Genomic DNA, 20,065 nt, shown 5'->3' with positions numbered 1-20,065 from the left:
ACATGTTGCCGAGTTATTTCATTATATCACTGTGTCGTAAATTTTACATTTACATTCAATTTACATTCTGTATCAACAGGTTCCAGTCTGTACTTCTGACTTTTTCTGTTCCGATATCAAGAAATAACACAATGTAAACAATGCAAAAACGTTTTTTCTTCCCATATTTAAAAATAAAATAATAAAAAATGCATATTTAAATCATCAAGTATCTGCTTTTCCACTTACAAACACAAATGTGGTATGAACTGAAAGTTTTCTAAAAACTACAACACGCCCTTGTTAAACCACTGGTATCCAGGTTAAACGTGTATCTCAGCAACAGCTCCTTTTCCTTTTCGCCGGAGACAAAGTGTTCTGATTCACGTACAGACTCAGAGGGATTTGTAGGCCAGGTAAACAGGGCAGAGATGCAGGTGGCTGATAGTGAGCTGTGTAATTGGCTTGAACTCTTTGCCTTTTCTTTTTTTTAATATGAAGTCAATTGCAACATACAATATATGTGTTTATACAAGTGTAAGCTGTTCTTCTCCCACAGCTAACGGACGAAGGTGGTCAAGACAAAACACACATTCAGGCAAACAAACACACGGTCATGACTCAGAGTCAACATCTACACTCCGGAGGCTTATCTGGCCTCTGTGAGTGTGTGCGTGTGAGTGTTGTAAATAATTAACCCACTGTGACTCAGCTGCTCTCTGCTGTGTTTGTACAAAACCCAGCACCTCCCCCTCCACACTCACAGCTCATAAACACAAGGTCATGGCTGTAGGGGAGACAGGTGGTGCTACTTCACGCAGGTGCTATCAGTGTTTTCACAGCTCAGCCAGCATCTCTCTCTCTCTCTCTCCCTCTCCTTTTGGGCAGGAAGAGGCCCTTTACTGCCCTTTATTTCAGCCTTTGACTTTTTTGCATACCCCTCCCCTCTATGTCCCCTCCCCCATGTTTCCCTGTCTCTCTCCTTCTGTTCTCTCTATTTTCTCCCTGAGTCTTTTTCTCTCAGCTCTATTTTCTTTCTTTCTGTTCTATATGTCTTTCTGTTCTCACTCGTGTTCTCTCTCGTGTTCTCTCTCTCTCTCTGTGCTCTACATTCTCTCTTACTCTGTCTCTGGGTTCTGTTAATCCAGCAGGCGCGAGTCAAATACCATCTGTGTATGTTCACACACAAAGGGGGCACTTGTTAATGACTTTTTGTGTCTTTGCAGGGCGAGGGACACTCACTCACACTCAGCAGGAGGGAGAGAGAGCAGCATATGGAAGTCAGCCTGCAGGGCAACAGTTTGTTATCAGGACCTGCGTGTGCGTGCGAGAGCCTGCGCGACTGAGCTGGACGAAATTTCAAATCGCCTTTCAAAATCAATGATTTCAGTAACAGAAAAGCCGTTTGGCAGCAGAGAGAAGTTTAAAAGTGAAAAATGAGGCTCTAATAAAGTGAATATTTAGAATGAAGCTCTAATAAGATGAAGATCCAGAATGAAGCTCTAATAAAGTGAAGATCCAGAATGAAGCTCTAATAAAGTGAAGATCCACAATGAAGCTCTAATAAAGTGAATATTTAGAATGAAGCTCTAATAAAGTGAAGATCCAGAATGAAGCTCTAATAAAATGAAGATCCAGAATGAAGCTCTAATAAAGTGAAGATCCAGAATGAAGCTCTAATAAAATGAAGATCCAGAATGAAGCTCTAATAAAATGAAGATCCAGAATGAAGCTCTAATAAAGTGAAGATCCAGAATGAAGCTCTAATAAAACGAAGATCCAGAATGAAGCTCTAATAAAATGAAGATCCAGAATGAAGCTCTAATAAAGTGAAGATCCAGAATGAAGCTCTAATAAAATGAAGATCCAGAATGAAGCTCTAATAAAATTAATATCCAGAATGCCTTCTGATGTCTAGTTCAGTGGTTCTCAGACTGGTCCTCAGGAACCCCACACACGGGACCAGGCGGAGAAACACTGGTTCACTATATAAGTCATTACTGAATATAATAACAGTAATCAATAATATGAAAAGTGATTCTAGACTTAAGTGGTTTTGGTTTGGTTGACTGTGGAAGGCAAGTGAGCCATGAACACACAAAACACATCCTGCGTGTGTTTGATCATCCTTCTGTCTCTCTCTCTGTCTCTCTCTCTCTCTCTCTCACAGCACTCAGAGTTTCTGATGTTGTCACGGTCAGCTGAGGTTAATGAACTCGTGGCAGGTTCTGGCGCCGGATTTGAAACACACACTGTGGACTTTTATCCACTGAGCGCTCTGCTCAGTGTGCGTGTAGCTGCTCACGCCTCTCTGTTAACTTTTAACTGATAATAAAGCTGTTACTGCTTCATATCGTCACTGTATGATAACTCAATAATTATTATTACATTATGGACAATTATAATGATTTAACTGGATTTAAAAAAACGTTTCCTTTGAAAAGAACACCGCAAGTGCAAAATGCCTTTATACGTACCAAAGGTAAAGGTAAATGAAATAAGAAAAGTATGAGATAGGAAAAAAGACTGAATGCCCTACCACATTTAAATCCTTACTGTAAATATTAGCCTCAATTATCTACTGTTTTTCTTAGGTATTTGTGAGCCGCTGTGCTGTTTAAGGAGGTGGTTCTCATGGGCTTCACTTTCAGGGAATTCCTGATGGTGGAAAAAGAAAATTACATCTGACAACATTTCTCAGAATGACTTTACCCTGAAATCTCCCACACGGATGATATTTATATTCTTATAGGTGCACCCTGACCCACAGCACACAGCTCTCAACCAAGCAGTGAGCTTTGATATGCTTTGTGTATTAATATCAAATGATTATTCACTTTGGTCACAGTGAGTGAGCTGAGAAAGAGCTGTCAGATGTTTGCAGGGCTGTCTGGTGAATTTACAGTGAGCGGTGCTGTGTTTTCGTGTGTGTGGTAGCCGCATGTGTGATATTACTAACTAGCAGCGCTGCATGTACCGGTGCTGTGAAGTGATCAGTGCCTGCACACTGAACTATGGAGAAAGAGCTCCAGGGTGAGTCGGGGAGAGTGGACAGGGAGGGGGTCATCCGTGTGGGAGAAAGAGAGGGATGGTGTTTGGAGTCTGATTGGTAACAATTCAACTGTATAGGTTTTGGATGATACAACTGAGAAATGTATTTTTAATACAATAATTCTGAATCGTATATAAGAAGTGAATTGAAGTCTGCAATGAATCACTTCCTAAAGAACTGTAATAGAATTGAATCATTGTGATATTTGAGATTCCTTGATGCACTGAATCGATTCCACGATGCACTGAATCATTTCCTAAGAAATTATAATTGGACTGTTGTTCAGTTAGAGATTTACAGCCCTGGCGTGTGTGCGTGTGTGTGTGTGTGTGTGTGTGTGTGTGTGTGTGTTAGAGTATGTGTGTGACAGACTGTGTCAGTGCGTGTTTTGTAAGCTTTGGCTTGACCATTGACCTTTGCTTAATCTCTCTCTCTCTCTCTCTCTTCTGGTCCTCACTGGACTTTTTAAATTAGCCATGAGACTGACAGAGAGAGAGAGAGGGAGAGAGAGGTACAACGAGAGAGACAGCGAGAAAGAGCGAACTAGAGACGGACAGAGAGAGAGAGAGAGAGAGAGAGAGAGAGAGGAGAAAGGGAGGGAGAGAGACACTGACTGTGTATATGTAAGTTAGTTCTCTCTTAATTATAGTTTCTGCAGTTCAGTAACTCAGACTTCACTGAGACTCGACACACACATTCCTGCTCGCCCCTTTTATGCTCTGCAGTTTTCTGAAGCCCCTCCTCTTCCACACACACACACACACACACACACACACACAAAGCTATATCCCTCACAGAGCAAAAACCAACACATCCTCTCCAAACAGTCCACAGTCCTTCTATAAAGAGAGAGAGAGAGAGACTGAGAAAGGGAGAGAGAGGTACCCTCAGAAGAGGTAGTGCATTACCTGTGATGACGTTGATGTCGGGGTAGTTGCTCTCTGACAGCTCTACAGCGTGACTGTCTCTCTCAAACGCCTCCCTCAGCTCCTTCTTCACCGCCGCCGATCCACAAAGACGGTACAGACCCACCACCTGAACACAGCAGTACAGTAACATTAGAATAACATCTGCATAACCTTCGTAACCACAGTCTATTCTTTAATTACAACATCAGCATAATCACCAAAATCTCAGTAACTTTTAAATAATGATGGGTTTCCAATAACCTCATAATTTCACTTCACAATAACACAAAAAACATCAATAACACAGATTATAGCAAAGCTGCCACACAGACAAAACATCAGGGATGCATGACTGGAATAATCCAAAGATTGGCCATTTTTTAATATTGATTTTGGCCGATCTGCGTGCAGGTTTATAATGTAAATAATGTGTCAGTAAAAGGCACTCGTGCTGTATTTGAATACTGCTGCTACACTCTCAGAAACAAAGGTACGAAGCTGTCACTGTTGTCACTGGGGTGGGACCCTCAAGGGTACATCTCAGTACCTTTAGTCAGGGAACACAATTGTACCATAATCCATAGCAGCTGTACTGACTCCACACACTGTATCATCTCTTCAGGCTTTTTATTTTATTGTTCTGTTTTAAAACATTTGATTATGAAAAGGTACAAATACGAACTTTAAACCTGGAAAAACTAATTTCAGATACACAATTGGACCTTAAACCCACTGTTGTACCTTTACATTGTTGTACCTGCACAGAACCTTTATTTCTAACAGTGTTCACCTGTACAAACGCTGTAGTATAATTATACATCACTCATTGTGATAAACTGCCCATTTCTGCTTACTTACAATGCAGCACTTTTGGTTCATGTCATTTAAAAAGGCTTTTTAGCCGTTAGCTTCAAGAATTTAAAAAGCCAGTTTGGCCTGGTAAATAGTAAATAATGCTGTATCTGTTGCCACTTTGGCTTATAAAAAGTAATAAAAACGTGTTAGTGTCTATCATCTGCTCATTTAACCCAAACATTGAGTTTGAGTTATTATTTAATTGAGTTATTAAAATAAAAAACAACAATGAAAGTGTCATAAAAAGGCCAAAAAGCCATCGGTCAATCGGTCTGTGTAGAAATCAGAATCAGACATGTGTTAAGAATATAATACACAATATAAATACATACATAGTTAAAATCTTGTATTCTGAACTTAGTCACACGCTCCAAATCAGCCTTCTGGTTTTCCCGAGATCATCAGTACTGCTCCAAACTCCACGAGGACACAGGAGCACTATTTCTAGCTGTAACCGAACAATCCGAAATGTAAACCAACTACAACAGAAAGGCCCCAGCTAACACCTGGAAGCTTCCGGCCAGAAGCAGCTTAATGAAGACAAATCTGCCTCTTTAGCACAAAAGCACTTCATCTTACATAACTTAAGCCTGCACTCTCCAAGGCCACTCAATCCAACTTAATTCCTTATGTACATATTAATTACCCTTAGTTACACAACTGAATTAAAGGAGCACGGCTCAGTGAAGTGAACCCATTTGTTTTCCATGGTACAGCTCTACAGGCCACTTTTCATTCGAGTAAACTCAGCAGTTTAACAGAGCCAACGCTGCCGTCCTCCCCCAGCACTTACACAATGTACGGTCGAGGGCACTCTGGATCAGTAAGAGTGCGAGGAAGAGGGATTTGGGCTCAGAAAAGCCCAGCAAAATTAGCAAAGAATGTTAAGCAGCTGATTGGCCTACATTCAGCCGGAAGTCTTAATCCGTTCATATCTGTAGAGGAGCACTGGGCACAGACTGGACTGACCGACTACTACCCAGCAGAACAATAACAACACAGCACTAACTGTTGATTTGTGCACTGTTTGTTACAAAGTGATGCACTGTAAAACTGTAAACTGGTAGGAACATAGCTGTACATACATGTTCACAGACCATACTTCATTTATTTAACTCTGAATCAAAACAGCCATTAAATACATCAATACGTCATTCATTTTCAGGAGATGTTTGTGAGGAGATTTACATAAAAGATAATTCATTTGCATAATGAAGAAAGTCAAAGTAAATCGCTTGCAAAACTGGAGTACAAAAATAAGTCAAAGTTAAAATGGGCCTCCTAACAACCACCTGGAAGACCTGGTAGACCCCAAAACTGCCCCCATAAGATAAACAGCACTTAAAGCTTTCATCTTTGAGAGAGAGGAGAAAATCAAGCTGCTTCAGATCTGAAAACATCCACAGGTGTTTCTGTCCATCCTTCCACTGTGAGAAGACGACTCAGCGCTGTGGGTCTGAAAGGATGTGTAGCTGTTAAGAAGAACCTCACTGAGAAAAGGAGGCAGACAAAGAAGAAGAAAATGGACAAGAACACCAAAAATGAGACTGATGAGTCTAAATTTGTAACTGGAGATATTTTGCGTAATTCTTTCTTTAAACTTTATGCTAAAGAAATGAATAACTTGTACTTAATGGCTGTTTTGGCTACAAATGAACTCCTAAATTAACTACTGTACGTATATTTGTTCTAACACACCACATACTTCTTGCTTCAAGCAAGCCAGTAGGAAAATAAGCCGCTTGCTCTGCTTCTGTGAAGCTAATGTTGGTATTAAATGAGAAAACCAGCGCAGGTTTCCAAGTTAAACATAAAGAAGCTGGACAAACACAGGGCCAAAGTCAGTGGGGTTTGTCGAGGGCAACAGGCTGCAAAGCCACAGCAATAGTAACTTTTCACACTCCCTTGCCCTTCAGAGAGAGAGAGAGAGAGAGAGAGAGAGAGAGAGAGAGACACAATGGGTGGGAAAAAATGCCAGATTACTCTGGGGTTTAGTTCACGGCTTGTGTAAATAAAGAGTGACCTGCAACAATGAGGAACAACAGCTCCACTGAGGCTGCTGGTATGTGCATGTGTGCTTGAGTGAATAACTTAAGTGTCATCCATAGGAAACAATAGGCTGCCGATCTCATTAAAGCTGCCGCAGAGCTTTCCTGCACTGGCTGAGGTTTTCCTCAGTGGCCCCTGCGGTGCTGGCTGCTGTTCCAGACAGCATCACACTCAGCTTTCACTCCACGTTCACTCAGAGAACCGACCTGAGGCTCCTAACAGCTTAATTCTGCTGTCTCACAAGAAGAACCTGACATACATAATGCTATACTATTTTTCTGAATACTGTGCATTATTTATATACTGTATGCCAATTATCCACTTAGGTCAGGCTTCCAGGGGTCTGTGTGCGAGTACGCACTTCAACTGCATACTTACATATAACTTTCATGGTGGTAACAAACAGAACTACAACAATTACTTGATCAAGCAAACATTTATTATGAAAAAATGACAGTGAGTGTGTTTACAATCACTTAATAATCCGATAACTGCAGAAAATCAGATTTTGTCAGTAATCTGATCAACACATTTACATGCACTTGAGTAATCAGATAATGGAGAAACTCCAGGTCTACATGAGTCAGACAGTAATCAGATTTCTGCTTTGCAACCAGCCAATAACTTCATGGAAGAAGACGTGATGTAAACGTAACGTAAAACTCGAACTTCATGCTGCAGCTTTTCTTTAAAAACATCGCGCCACTTTACCTGAAACTATAAACATACATCATCTAGAAGATGAATAATATTTAAATGTTTCATTTCGTCGAGAATGTAGTCGGTTTCAGCGTCGCTCCAAGTGTTTTGCTGCGTCTCAGACTGAGAAATCCAAAAGAAATCAGAGTAAGAGTTCACATGCACTGAGAAATCTGATTACTGAGCTAAAATCCAGCCTCTTTATCAGATTTCTTGATCTGATTTTTACATCGGAGTATGGTGTTTACATGGCCATTTGAACAACCAGATAACTGCAGAAATCTGATTACGATCGGATTACTGAGTGCATGTAAACACACTCAATGTTGACTTTTCCTGCTAATTTACTTTAAAAATGCCTGATTATGCTTTATAATGATCTTATCATCCACACGGTCATTCTGACACAGCAAAACACTACAGGACATGCAGGGAGCGACACGGCTTGTACTGCAGCACCATTAAAGAAGAAATAACTTTTTGCACAAACTTTCAATAATAGCGTTTGGTAGCGGCAAAGGAAGAGGAAGCAAACAGCCCCTGAACAGTCAGTCGGTTTATCAAATTAATAGTCAACAGGTCACACAATGAAAGAAATGATCGTCATCTGCAACACTTGTCACTGTAAAGTATCAATAATAATGCAAAGCAAAACTGTCTTTAACTCCCTTTAGTCTCTCTTTAACTAACATTCAACCAAACATCTATTAAAGCAACTGAACATGAAGTTGCGTGTGAAAGACTATTAAATCTATCCCTAATGCTAAACCTAACCCTGAGCCGAACCTCCAGGCAAAACATACACCTACTCCTAAACCTAATCCTAATCATAATGCTGTTAAATCTCTGTAGATCATCTAAAGGGGAACATCCAAATAAAGAGTGACCAGACATTCTATTATTTATGGCATCTAAAGTTGCGAACGAATAAGCCAATCAGCACCTGACTCCAGTCCTCCTGCTGCCTCCCAGCTCTAGCACTGAAAACCAAAGCAAGACACTAGATATCCTACATTAACGCCACATTTACGGTACCGAACATAAGTTTGTTTCAGAAATGCTGCGGTTGAGCCAAGTTGATTCAACGTCCTTGTGGGGAGGCTTGGAGAAGCCACTGTGTGCTGCTGCAGCAGGAGGTGTATATTACACCTGTATGGAAAGACACCTGTGTTACGGCATATGTTTTAGGACAACCTCGGACCACAGCGTCAGGTTTCTGGACAAACAGTCATGTCTTGTACAAGCGGACATCAGGCGAAATGTCCTAAGACAAAAAGCCATCAGGTTAAACAGCCACAGACAGTAAAGTTAGCATTACCATTCTTTCTTACTAGATTAACTACAATTTTGTGGCAAACCACTCACACGTTCCCTACGTTGGCTCCGACATCCGCTTCATCGTTACGGATATGGCTGAACAATTTGGGGAAAAAATCTATGATTTTTCAGATCAGTATTTCAACTGCCATTTAAATTGTAATCATTTTCTATAAACTGACAATAAGGCTTGTTTTTTTTTAGCTAAAAAGATCAACGTCCCCACTTTTTCTTGCTTGAGGCTTGAAGGGTTAACATATTGTGCCACGTTGGTGTTTGGTTGCTTCTAATTGGTCTAATTAATCTGCAGGTGGTTGACTAGCTCCATGTTATCAGGTCAAATTTCCCAAAAACTTACTGAAACTTGCAGCCTGTAATACAAATTGCACTCTTTTAAACTTCAATTTCAATGTAAAAAACAATTCATCTTTCAGCCCCGGTTAGGGCACGTCAAAAAATTACCCTAAGAAAATGTGTGTAAACACTTTGTGGAAATAATAATAATAAAAAAAAGTCCCGGGTCAACAGTTTACCGCAGTTATTTTCCACATGATTTCCTGAAAAAGGACTCTGTTACCGGCAAAGATTGGCTGCATAATAATACTTATGTTGAGTAAGAGTTTAGAGTTTCCCACATGGAATAAAGCCAAAAATGTGAACCACAGACAGAAACTCTCACCTGGCCCTTTTCTGCAAAATAATGTAATTATCTAGAAAACCATCCGCAGAATTTACTACTGACAGGGAGAAAAAATTGTGCTGAGGAGAAGTTACTCACTTAAACACGCAGCAGGTCCAACACACACACACACACACACACACACACACACACACACACACACACACATACACACACACACACACACACACACATACACACACACACACACACACACAGGCTGGTATTTTGGGATTTTAGCAGCCTAAGGTCATGTATGTCTTAAACACACACTCTAACCTGCACGTTTCAGGCACCCAAACAATCTCAATAAACATGCCTTCAGGAGCCGCGCCGTGTTCTGCATGTTCCTGCTGGCCTGCCTGAGACGCGGCTGTTTCCCCCACACTGAAAAACAGCACGCCACGCTCAGGGCGCCCTGCTCTCCGTAAACAGGCCTGCGTTTTGACTAATTGTTGACATAAACTTTACTCTACTTGCTGACTCTGAAAAGAATCCACAGAATAGACAAGGACATTTCATTACGTTGTGTAAGTGAAAAGAGCTGTAGACACTGCAGTCTTACTGCAGTCCTACTGTAACAGTATAAATAATAATAATAATAATAATAATAATGTAATTATTATGCTAGGTGCTGCAGGTGTTTGGCCACAGGTTAGCCACTTTAAGCTGTGCAGAGAACATTTCATTCCATGGATGAATAGACGGGATGGAAAGAGAAGAAAGAAAAGTGTTGGAGAAAAAAAAAGGAGTTTATTAAAGCCACGGCAGAAATGTTGGCAGCTTTCTACAGGGTTTGGACTAAGAGCTAAAGGACCCACAGGATTATAGACTCCCCCATTCAACTGGACACACTGAGAGCCTGAGTGCTGATCCAGGATCAGAGCGCTGCCCCACTGCGCTGTAGCTAAATCCTGCGTGTGGGAAAGCCACAGCAATCCAGGATCAGCTCCCAACTGGCAGCTGTGAGCCTCGCTCCAGCATGAAAGAGGAACTCTGGCGTTCCAGCCAGGACACCAGGCTCTGCAGTGTGAGTGTAAGACTGAGAGAGGGGGGATGAATGGCTAAAGGCCTGGATAGAGGCCTGGACACACAGCTTACAGCCCTGAATATGAGAGAGAGAGAGAGAGAGAGAGAGAGAGAGAGACAGAGAGAGAGAGAGAGAGAGAGAGAGAGAGAGAGAGAGACCAGTAGCAATGACACTTTTACTGCACTCTAATAAAGACAAATGAATTGATGCCACAGGCTGCTGGCATGTTTGCCTGGCCTGGTGAAACGTGCTACTACACAATCGATCAACTTAACAGGATCAAAGCGAAAGATGATATAATAAAATGAGACTTAATTACAGGCTAAATTTGAAACCATGGCCCAAAATTAACTGTACAACAAATGTGCGGCTGCCCCTCTTTTCTTTAACCCCTTAAAACTATGACCTGACCAATGACCAATAGAGCTGGGCGATACAGCAAAAATACTGTCACTTTACTTAAAGAGATTTTCTTGGTACACAGTGCGCTTCACAATTATTTGACACGCAAAGACTTTTTGCCACATTCCAAAATGTGCCATTAAAACTTTGCCCACCGTCACTGGTCGATGTTGGTAACCCAGTTTTATTGGTATTAGTGAAAATACTGAGCCAATAAGTGGCATTTTTAGTTGCAGCATCACACAAATAGTTGGTCCACTGAGGATCAATCACTATTTAAATATATTAGTAGCTAAACTGGAGAATCTGAACATCATGGCTAAAATGACAAAAAACAGGTCCAATATATATAAACCTCACCTGCTTTAGCATGATAATATGAATAAAACTGATATAAGAAAACAAAATACCATATTATGTAAGTATAATGTATAATAATAGTAAGTATCCTTTCAGTCTTAAACTGAACAAATATCCAGAAGGAATATCCATCAGTACTATTTCAACAGTGGTAAAAGGTAGAAAATGACTACAAATCTAAATAACTACAGCATTACTCACTCTTTAATAAGTTCTTGTTCTTCAAAAAAAACTTGAGATGTTCAATAAATCATCCAGTTTATAATATTCAATCCACAGCGCCAGTGGTGTGGTAAACACACACACTGAGCTTAGAAAAATACAATTCAGCAAAACCCAAAACCAACCAATGAGCCCACGCATATAAACCCACTCACCTGACATCCTCTCCTCTCGATCTCAGTGATGCACTTCTCTATGATGAGGGGAACCTTAAGCCCCGCCGCCTCCTTCTCCACCACGTGGGTCGCGTCCACCCCGAAAACGTTTGCTTCGTGCTCTTTGTCGCTCTCGAATCCTTCCAGAGAGCTCTGGTCCTCTGTTAGCCCGATCTTCACGTAAAACGTCCCTCGGGGCACCAGACGCACGGCTAACTTGTGGGTGCGCCCAGGGGTGCGAAACAGGGTCGGCAGCACCACCGTCCCGTGGCAGCAGCTGCGGTTCTGGTGCGTCGCCACATCCCAGCTGACGAGCGCCAGCTTGAGGAGCTGTGCGTTCTCCACTTGGATGTTGAAGGTGTGGTCCATGTCCAGGAAATCCGTATGGCAGGTCATGAGGGCGGTGCGTGCCTTGTTGAGCGTGTCCACCTGGATGTTGCAGTAGACGTGGCGAGGGTCGGTCTGCGGCGGCTTCAGGCCCTTCGCCTTGCGGAAGTGGAGGGTCATGTGGCCCGAAATGTACGTTGTACACTTGGGCTGCTCTGAGAAACTGTAATGTGAAAATGACCCCAAGTCTTCTTCCGTCTTAGGCGCGCCTGTGTCTTTGTCCCGAGCTCTGCTGGTCTTACCCTCGGACAGTCCATGTTTGCTCGACTTGGCCACCAGTTCTGGAGAGTCGCCATCGCTTAGGTAACCCCCTTTGCTGGTGGATTTGGGTACCCCATCTCCGCTGCCCTTCTTCTTGCTGTAGCTGTGCTGTTGAGTGGACACACTGCTGTCCAGATGATAGCGGCAAATCACGTTCCCGCTTGCGGATGCTGTACCCATGCCCCCCGGTGGGGTCGTGCTCCGCTCAGCCGTTCTGTTGTCTCTTGCCGGGTGGATCCGGGATTCCGACTGGCCGTTGCTGGCGCTGCTAATGTGGTTCCCTTTAACGCTGAGCTTCCTGCTGAGCTTCATGGAGAGCTTTCGGACTGTGCGTGGCGATTTAATCCGGTCAGGAAAAGACCAGTTAATGGAGCAGCTCTTTTTGGCTGGATTCGGGCTGGTGGGAGGAGAGAATCCCACCGTGCTTTGTTCAGGGGATTCTGCAAAAAGAGAGAAAAAGTGTGTCAGCAGGTGAAACCACTGGAGAAAAAACTCCACTTGTTCATCAGACCCTTCAACTCCAGGCTAAAGGTTTATTATTCAGTACCTTTTTACTATGAAACCAACACGAGTTACAAGAGTGCAGTGTGGGCCCAGATACGGACCCCTAAAGTTCAGAAGCCAAGGCACGCTGACCCAACATCCCCACAGTTACTAATGCTGGCAGCTCGCTTTATACTGGTCCATGATAAAAATTGACCACCCAAATTAACCTGTATTAATGGGGGGAGAACATTCCAGAACAAGGAGGCAACGGTCATTTTTGAAAAGAACATTCTAGAATATCATGGTTGACTGAGAGCTGTAGAACAAAGTCAAAAAGGGAGAACATTCTAAAATACTGTGATTGAGTAGAAAATTCTAGAACAGCATGAAAGTGGGAGGACATTCTAGAATAATGTGAATGGGGAAAGAACATTCCAGAAAAATGTAAATGGGAAGAGAACATTCTAGAATAATGCGAAATGGAAATGAGAACATTCTAGAATAATGTAATGGGGAAAGACCATTTTAGAATAGGGTGAAATGGGGAGAGAACATTCTAGACTAACTCAAACGGGAAAAGCACATTCTAGAATAGTGTAAATATGGGGAGAGAACATTCTAGAATAATGTGAATGGGGAAAGCACATTCTAGAACAGCATGAATAGGGGAGAGAACATTCTAAAATAATGTGAATGGGGAAAGAACTTTCTAGAATAGTGTAAATATGGGGAGAACTTTCTAGAACAGCATGAAGAGGAGAAAGGGAATGAACAGGGAAAGAAAGAAAACATTCTAGAACAGTGTGAATGGGGAAAGAACATTCTAGAATAGTGTGAATGGGGAAAGAACATTCTAGAATAGTGTGAATGGGGAAAGAAAGAAAACGCTCTAGAATAGTGTGAATGGGGAAAGAACATTCTAGAATAGTGTGAATGGGGAAAGAAAGAAAACGCTCTAGAATAGTGTGAATGGGGAATGAAAGAAAACGTTCTAGAATATTGTGAATGGGGAAAGAACATTCTAGAACAGTGTGAATGGGGGGAGCTTTGATGGATCCTAACACACAGTACTGATCTGTCAACACGAGCAGGCAGTGAGTGACGTTCTCAGCTCTAAAACACAAAAACGCTGCTTGGCCGGCGGGAAGCCGTTCAGTTGACCCTCAGCTGACCTCAGCATGGAACAGGGAGCCACACACTCCTCTGACCAGGCAGGGCTGAGGCACTGGCTCTGACTGGGTGATTACAGGGTCTTTCCTCTAATAAGGAGGCATCCTGCTGTCAGCAGCCCTTTACCAACACCCCACGAGGAGCCTGGCGCTTTCCTACACCCAACACCACAAAACAAGCGCTACCATTGTGACGGTGCTAGTGGGTTCTGGAACGTTTGGACACACAGTGAACGTGTTCTGAACTCCAGTCCTGATGACCCAACGTTCTGCACAGGGCTGCATATTCCAAACCACACTGCTGTCATTTCACCAATCAGATAACAGCAAAAGAGCTGATGAACGAGTGTCAATACGGGGACGATATGACTGTGCAGAGCAGGAGAAGAGAACAACCAAATCTGAGCAGTGCGAACAGTGAGGAGTCTTACTCTCACCACAGTCGATCAGGACGATGTCTGGTGTCTGAAGTTTGCTTCTTCACCTTTGCACTGGAGATAATGTAGCTAAAAGCAATGGAAGCTTATACTCTACCAATTAGCACTGCCTCACACACTCACCCCATGGTAAACTGTTAAAAATTCTCAAAAGTACTTTAAATATCTAAATTCAGGCCATCTTGAAGCTGAAATTTTATATTAAGTTTTGTCCACTTTTATAGCTGCAGAGCAAAACTGAAGAAGTAAACACGGCAGTCTGACTACATTTGAAGTAAACTGTATGAAGTGTATTTTTACTCCACCTCCGTTTCACTCTCAAAAGACTTTGGAAGAGCATTCCCAGCTCCTACACACCAAACAGCTAAACCACTGACCGCCTGCTAGGAGATGAAAAGCTAAGCTGTTTGTTTTACGCTGAGCCGTGCCACAGCGAGCAGGAAAACATCGGATGGACATCTGTACAGCTCAGATCTATTCCGGGACTCCCTGTAAGTGAAACAGTAAGTGATATCACACTGGGACCTGCTATACAGTAGTGCTGGGAAACATCGTCAGTGCCAGTATTTGTGTCACAGTATTGACAGATGATCACGTTCGGTTCCATCAGAATGCATTCACCCTGTAGCCAAGCAGTTTGGCTCATTTTCTAACTTCATTTTTATGCACTTTAGACACGGCATCCAGTACCTGACAGTTAACCAAGGTGATGTGTTGGCTGCTTAAGCATTTTCAAAATACATGAAAAGTAGTTTCCTTTCTCAAACTCTCAAACTGTGGCTTCTGTTGGATTAATAATATCAGTACAGTGTAAGGTTCCCTTTAGTGGTAATTAAAAAGAATAAAACAGAACAAAACAGCTGACAAAACAAGGCGTCAGTGCATGTTCATTCAATGTATTAGGGCAGACTTAAAAACCCAAACCCATTTCTTATTGTTACCCCTACCCCTGGTTTTCGAGTGTCACCTTGAAATACAGGGGTAGTGGTCGAAATCTTCCTCTATGAAATGGGACCCTCAAATTAAGAAGAACATCACTTCATTAACAGCTACTAGTGCTGCTCTGTAGGCGACCCTGCCAGTCTGCAGTGATGGCAGAGGGGGGTAAAGCTCAGCAACATCATACACCTTTAATGAGGGACAATTATTTATTATCGCCCTCCCCCAGTTCTTCAGTGATATGAAGCTGGAGTCAGATAATCGCCAGCTTCTCATTCAAGATTTCCTGTTCTACCTTGAATGGAGCAGCAGTTACATTCTGGCGCTTCAGGCATCAGAACTGCTGGGCTATTTAAGGTGGAATGGGTAATTTAGCTAGCTAGCTACTGAGACATTAGCATACTATTAGTGATTTTTCATGCTTGTTATTAAGAAAAGGACCATAATATATTAAAACGACATTAAACTAAGACAACACAGTGGTTAAGCATCGTTGTCTCTGAAAAACCTCCGTTTGGAGGGCCATGTAGCCCTAACCCTACCCCTCTATCTCAGCAAAAATCAGGACACCCTACCCCTAGACATGAACGCACAAAACGGAGGGCTAAGGGCTCGGTGGTGGGGCGAGGGTGAAATGGGATTGGCTCTCCAGCCAAAACAAAAAATGTAACCATCACTGCATCTACTGTAAACATGCCTAGTCGCCTCCTACAGTGGTGCCACTATGGTCTACAGAGTGAGAGTTTCTGGTATCTTGAAGCAGCCAGCAATTCCTTATTCCAAAAGGTTAAATGATTATGCATAATGCATGCTGGGAATTGATCTAAAGTTGAGAATTCTGTCAAATCAATGATCATCACATAGTTTTAGGTCAGAATCCTCCTTTAAATATCACCTGATATCATGATGCCCTGATATATTTGGGAAATGCTGTGATGTTAAATTTTATCAACATGGCCCAGCGCTACCAATAAAGCCTAGTGAGATCAGACTCCCGATGGAGCCGTGGAGTCGGAAATTACCGCTCTGATCTGACACCGTGGCATGTGTCTGAGGATATTACGCAACAGTTGACAAATGCCTTCAGCGTTAGCTGCTTTCTATTAAAGTCTCCAAGCGGCTCCGATCAGATCTGCTTTCATTTCTCCCCCCGTTACCCCTCTCTCAATCCCTCTCCTTCTTCTCTGTATCTCTCTTCCGCTGGGTATCAGCCTCTATCTGTCTCTCTCTCTCTCTCACTTTCCCTCATTTTCCCTCTCTCAGTGTGTTCCTGGGCTGCGCTACAACGGCGGCTCTGTTCGTCTGGGTCTGATCTTGCTTGTGCATAACTCAGCTCTGCTCTGTGAGTCTGATCCGCCGCAGCTCGGCCCCGCGTCAAACAAAGGAGCAATTCTGTTAGAGAAAATTAAGAGCGTGCACAAGAAGGAGTGGGTGAGAGAGAGACGGAGAGAAAGAGACACAAAACAAGCCAGAATGCAGAAGAGGGAGAGAGAGAGAGAGAAAGAGAGGGAGAGAGAGAGAGAGAGCAGGAGAGAGGGAGAGAGAGCTGTGATGGTCAGCTGTGTTTTGGAACAGGGCAGCAGTGCTATTCTGGCAGACGCTCTGTTTATGTGTCTGTGCTGGATACTGGAAGGCCCGTCCAGCCATCGGTGCCCCCTAATCACACGCATTCTGGTGGTCCATTAACCCAAACTGATGTACATAAACACAGACACACATACTTTTGTGAGCTGGGTTGCATGAGCACCATACAGAGCACCATAATGTAAATAAGAGCTAATTTAATCAGGCACTTGTTTGATTCTAGTGGACCCAGAAACATTCTGAGATATCTGTTAAAGCCACTGCTAAGCAGAACAGTTAGAGCTCAAACCAGCTTAATTCATGCCTCTCTTTCGTAGTGAAAGGCGTCACTCTTCATTTTGAAGAAGTTACATTTTTCTAACATGGTTATCAGCAATAGGCCCAATCCCATTTCACCCCTCTCCCTACCACTGAGCCCTTAGCCCTCGCTTTTTGCGCATTCACGTCTAGGGGGTAAGGTGTCCTGATTTTTGTTGAGATAGAGGGGTGAAGTGTTCGGGCTACATGACCCTCCGAATGGAGGTTTTTCAGAGTGTTATGAGAAGTGGCAAAATGGCTGCACAAGCGGCCAAAGAAACCCACAAATCTGAATATTTTCTCCATTAAAAATTATGATAACCATTGTATTTTCTTAGTTTAATGTCGTTTCAATGTATTATGGTTGTTTTCTTCATAACTAGCATAAAAATTGCTAATAATATGCTAATGTATCGGTAGCTAGCTAGCTAAATTTCCTGCTCCACAGTCAAATTCGAGCAAGAAGCTGGTGAATATCTGACTTCAGCTTCATATCACTGAAGAATTAGGGGTGGGTGATAATAAATAATTGCCCCCCACTTTGAAGGCATATGATGCCCTAAATGTAACTAAAGTCCAGCAGTGAGGAGCTGAACTTTACCCTCCTCTGCTGTCACTGCAGACTGGCAGGGTCGCTTACAGAGCAGCGCTAGTAGCTGTTAATGAAGTGATGTTCTTCTTTATTTGAGGCTCCCATTTCATAAGGAAGATTTCAACCACTACGCCTTGTAACTCAGTTCCAAGGGGCAAAGTGACACTCGAAAACAAGGGGAAGTGGTATAAATAAGAAATGGAATTGGGCCTTAATGTACAGCAGCCTTTGCAATGTAGCAGAACTGTTATTCACCTGGATCACGTAATTAAACGTGTTTGTACAGATTATCTAAAACTTCCCGTCCCTCCTCCAAGGTCAGGGAGGTTCACTATAAAACTCCCAGGTTATATCCTTCAAGTGGATTCCTGAGCCTCAGATTTAGTAACTGTGTTTAGTAACTGACGCTGAGACATCAGACCATCTGTTTTTTACACAGTTCTACTCTCAGGCTTTTCTGCAGAGACTTGCACCAATGATTAGCACTTAACATGCCAAACTCTTCTGTAGTTACTAGGGATGTTTTACATATGAGCTGATTCTGAAGGTCAGAAATATTGAATTTCTAGGTAACAACTAGTTAATAAAGTTACAAAAACATTCCCATCCTTCCACAGCTTTCAGAAAGAGCTGCCCTATAATGCAAGCAGATTACACAAACTTTAGATTTTGGAATTGTAGAATTGGACAGATTTGACTACACTGTTTTTAAGTTTTTTATTTGTTTCCATTTTTTATCTGTGAATTCCTCTATTTTTTTATTTAGTTATTTGCCTTAACGTTGTCCTTGTAACTCAGGTTAAATATCCAGCTGCCTTTCTGTATTTCTGATTTCTGCGATTAAATAAATGAGGAACACAATATCCGATTCTGGGCCACTCGGGCTACCAAATCAATGAATCAACTGTGACCAAAATGAAGAATTTGTGGCCAGAATTATAGAAACATGTTTATCGCTCCAGTTTTGTATGTACAATTAAACATTCTTCAGCACTCAAAAGCAGTCAGGCGTTGCTTTTTCCCACGAGTCCCACACGTCCACTGCATTTTTTAGTATACTAGTCAAATCAGGGAGTGACATCACGGGATCCTCCTTTTCCCAATACACTCATCCAGAGTGAAGATCGTTATGATTTGTTCTCGCTGACTGACCTCTGTCTATGTGACGCTTTGGTCAATCTGCCCTCTCATTCTCTTATTGCTGAAAGTCACAGTACCATAACAGCACTATAACGCTGTGCTTATGAATATTGTTTTTCCTAAACAAGTTACTCTCTGTAAAGAATGAACTGGTGGTGTTTGTCTGTCGTGGATCCCAACGGACAACACAACATTCTCAAATTCATACTCCAGCTATGGCTGTGCAATGTGACGATATTTATCATTACTGCGATAAACTGTCACAAAATACTTTTCTAAGCTTATCATGAATAAGAACTATCATCAGTACTTCTCTTGCCTGTTCCATCATATCAGATGTCAGAAATAAATATTGTGAGACACCATCAGGAAAATTTCGTTAAGTATCATCATATTTAGTTTTTGCCAAATCGCCCACCACAAACTCCAGCCACATAAATCCACGTCTGTGTGGTAGCAGAGCTCTACAGGGTAACGGCTCATCAGCTGCTTATCAACTTCACCAGTTCTGATAAATGCTCTAATATTGCAGTGGATTCCCAGTGTGACTCCAGAACGTAGATACAGGACGTTTTACATGACCAAATGCTGCTGTTACCTCCCCCAGTCTTTCCTGATTCATCTACACTGAGTGCCGAATGGACTGTAAAGCTAGTGGGAGTCAGTGGGGCTATTAGCAGATCTGAATGAGAATACCTCCACAACCCCCCTCACCTGGGGCTAACACACACACACACACACACACCCCAGATTAGAGTCGGGGGTGAGAGGGTGCATTCCACACACACACACACACACACACACACACACACACACACACACACACACACACACACAGCCTGATCCACCTCTGGCTCCTCAAACACCTCTAAACAAAACATCAAAGATTTCAATGACCGCATGCTGCTGCTAACACTGTTCTACACACTGCAGCACCACACGTGTGTTTGTGTGTGTGTTTGTGGTGCTCTTGACTGCTCTGAGTGTGTGTGTGAGTGTGTGTTTGTGTGAGTGTGTGAGTGTGTGTGTGTGCGCACGTTCAGTTCATGCATTGCTTTGCTCCTGA

General features: G+C 42.5%; 1 protein-coding gene across 1 annotated transcript in view; it reads right to left on the bottom strand.

The window, feature by feature from the left end:
• syde2 (synapse defective 1, Rho GTPase, homolog 2 (C. elegans)) overlaps positions 1–20,065 on the bottom strand; it is a 59,129-nt gene that overhangs the window by 14,856 nt on the left and 24,208 nt on the right. Inside the window, exons 3-4 of the mRNA XM_036592368.1 lie at positions 11,708–12,795; positions 3,940–4,066 (exon numbers count right to left, since the gene is read on the bottom strand). Of these exons, the coding sequence (XP_036448261.1) occupies positions 3,940–4,066; positions 11,708–12,795 (1,215 nt within the window). The remainder of the gene's footprint in view (positions 1–3,939; positions 4,067–11,707; positions 12,796–20,065) is intronic.

This window comes from Colossoma macropomum, unplaced genomic scaffold (genome assembly GCF_904425465.1).
Source record: "Colossoma macropomum unplaced genomic scaffold, Colossoma_macropomum, whole genome shotgun sequence".
Taxonomy (NCBI): domain Eukaryota; kingdom Metazoa; phylum Chordata; class Actinopteri; order Characiformes; family Serrasalmidae; genus Colossoma; species Colossoma macropomum.
This window is presented reverse-complemented; position numbering and strand designations above follow the sequence as displayed.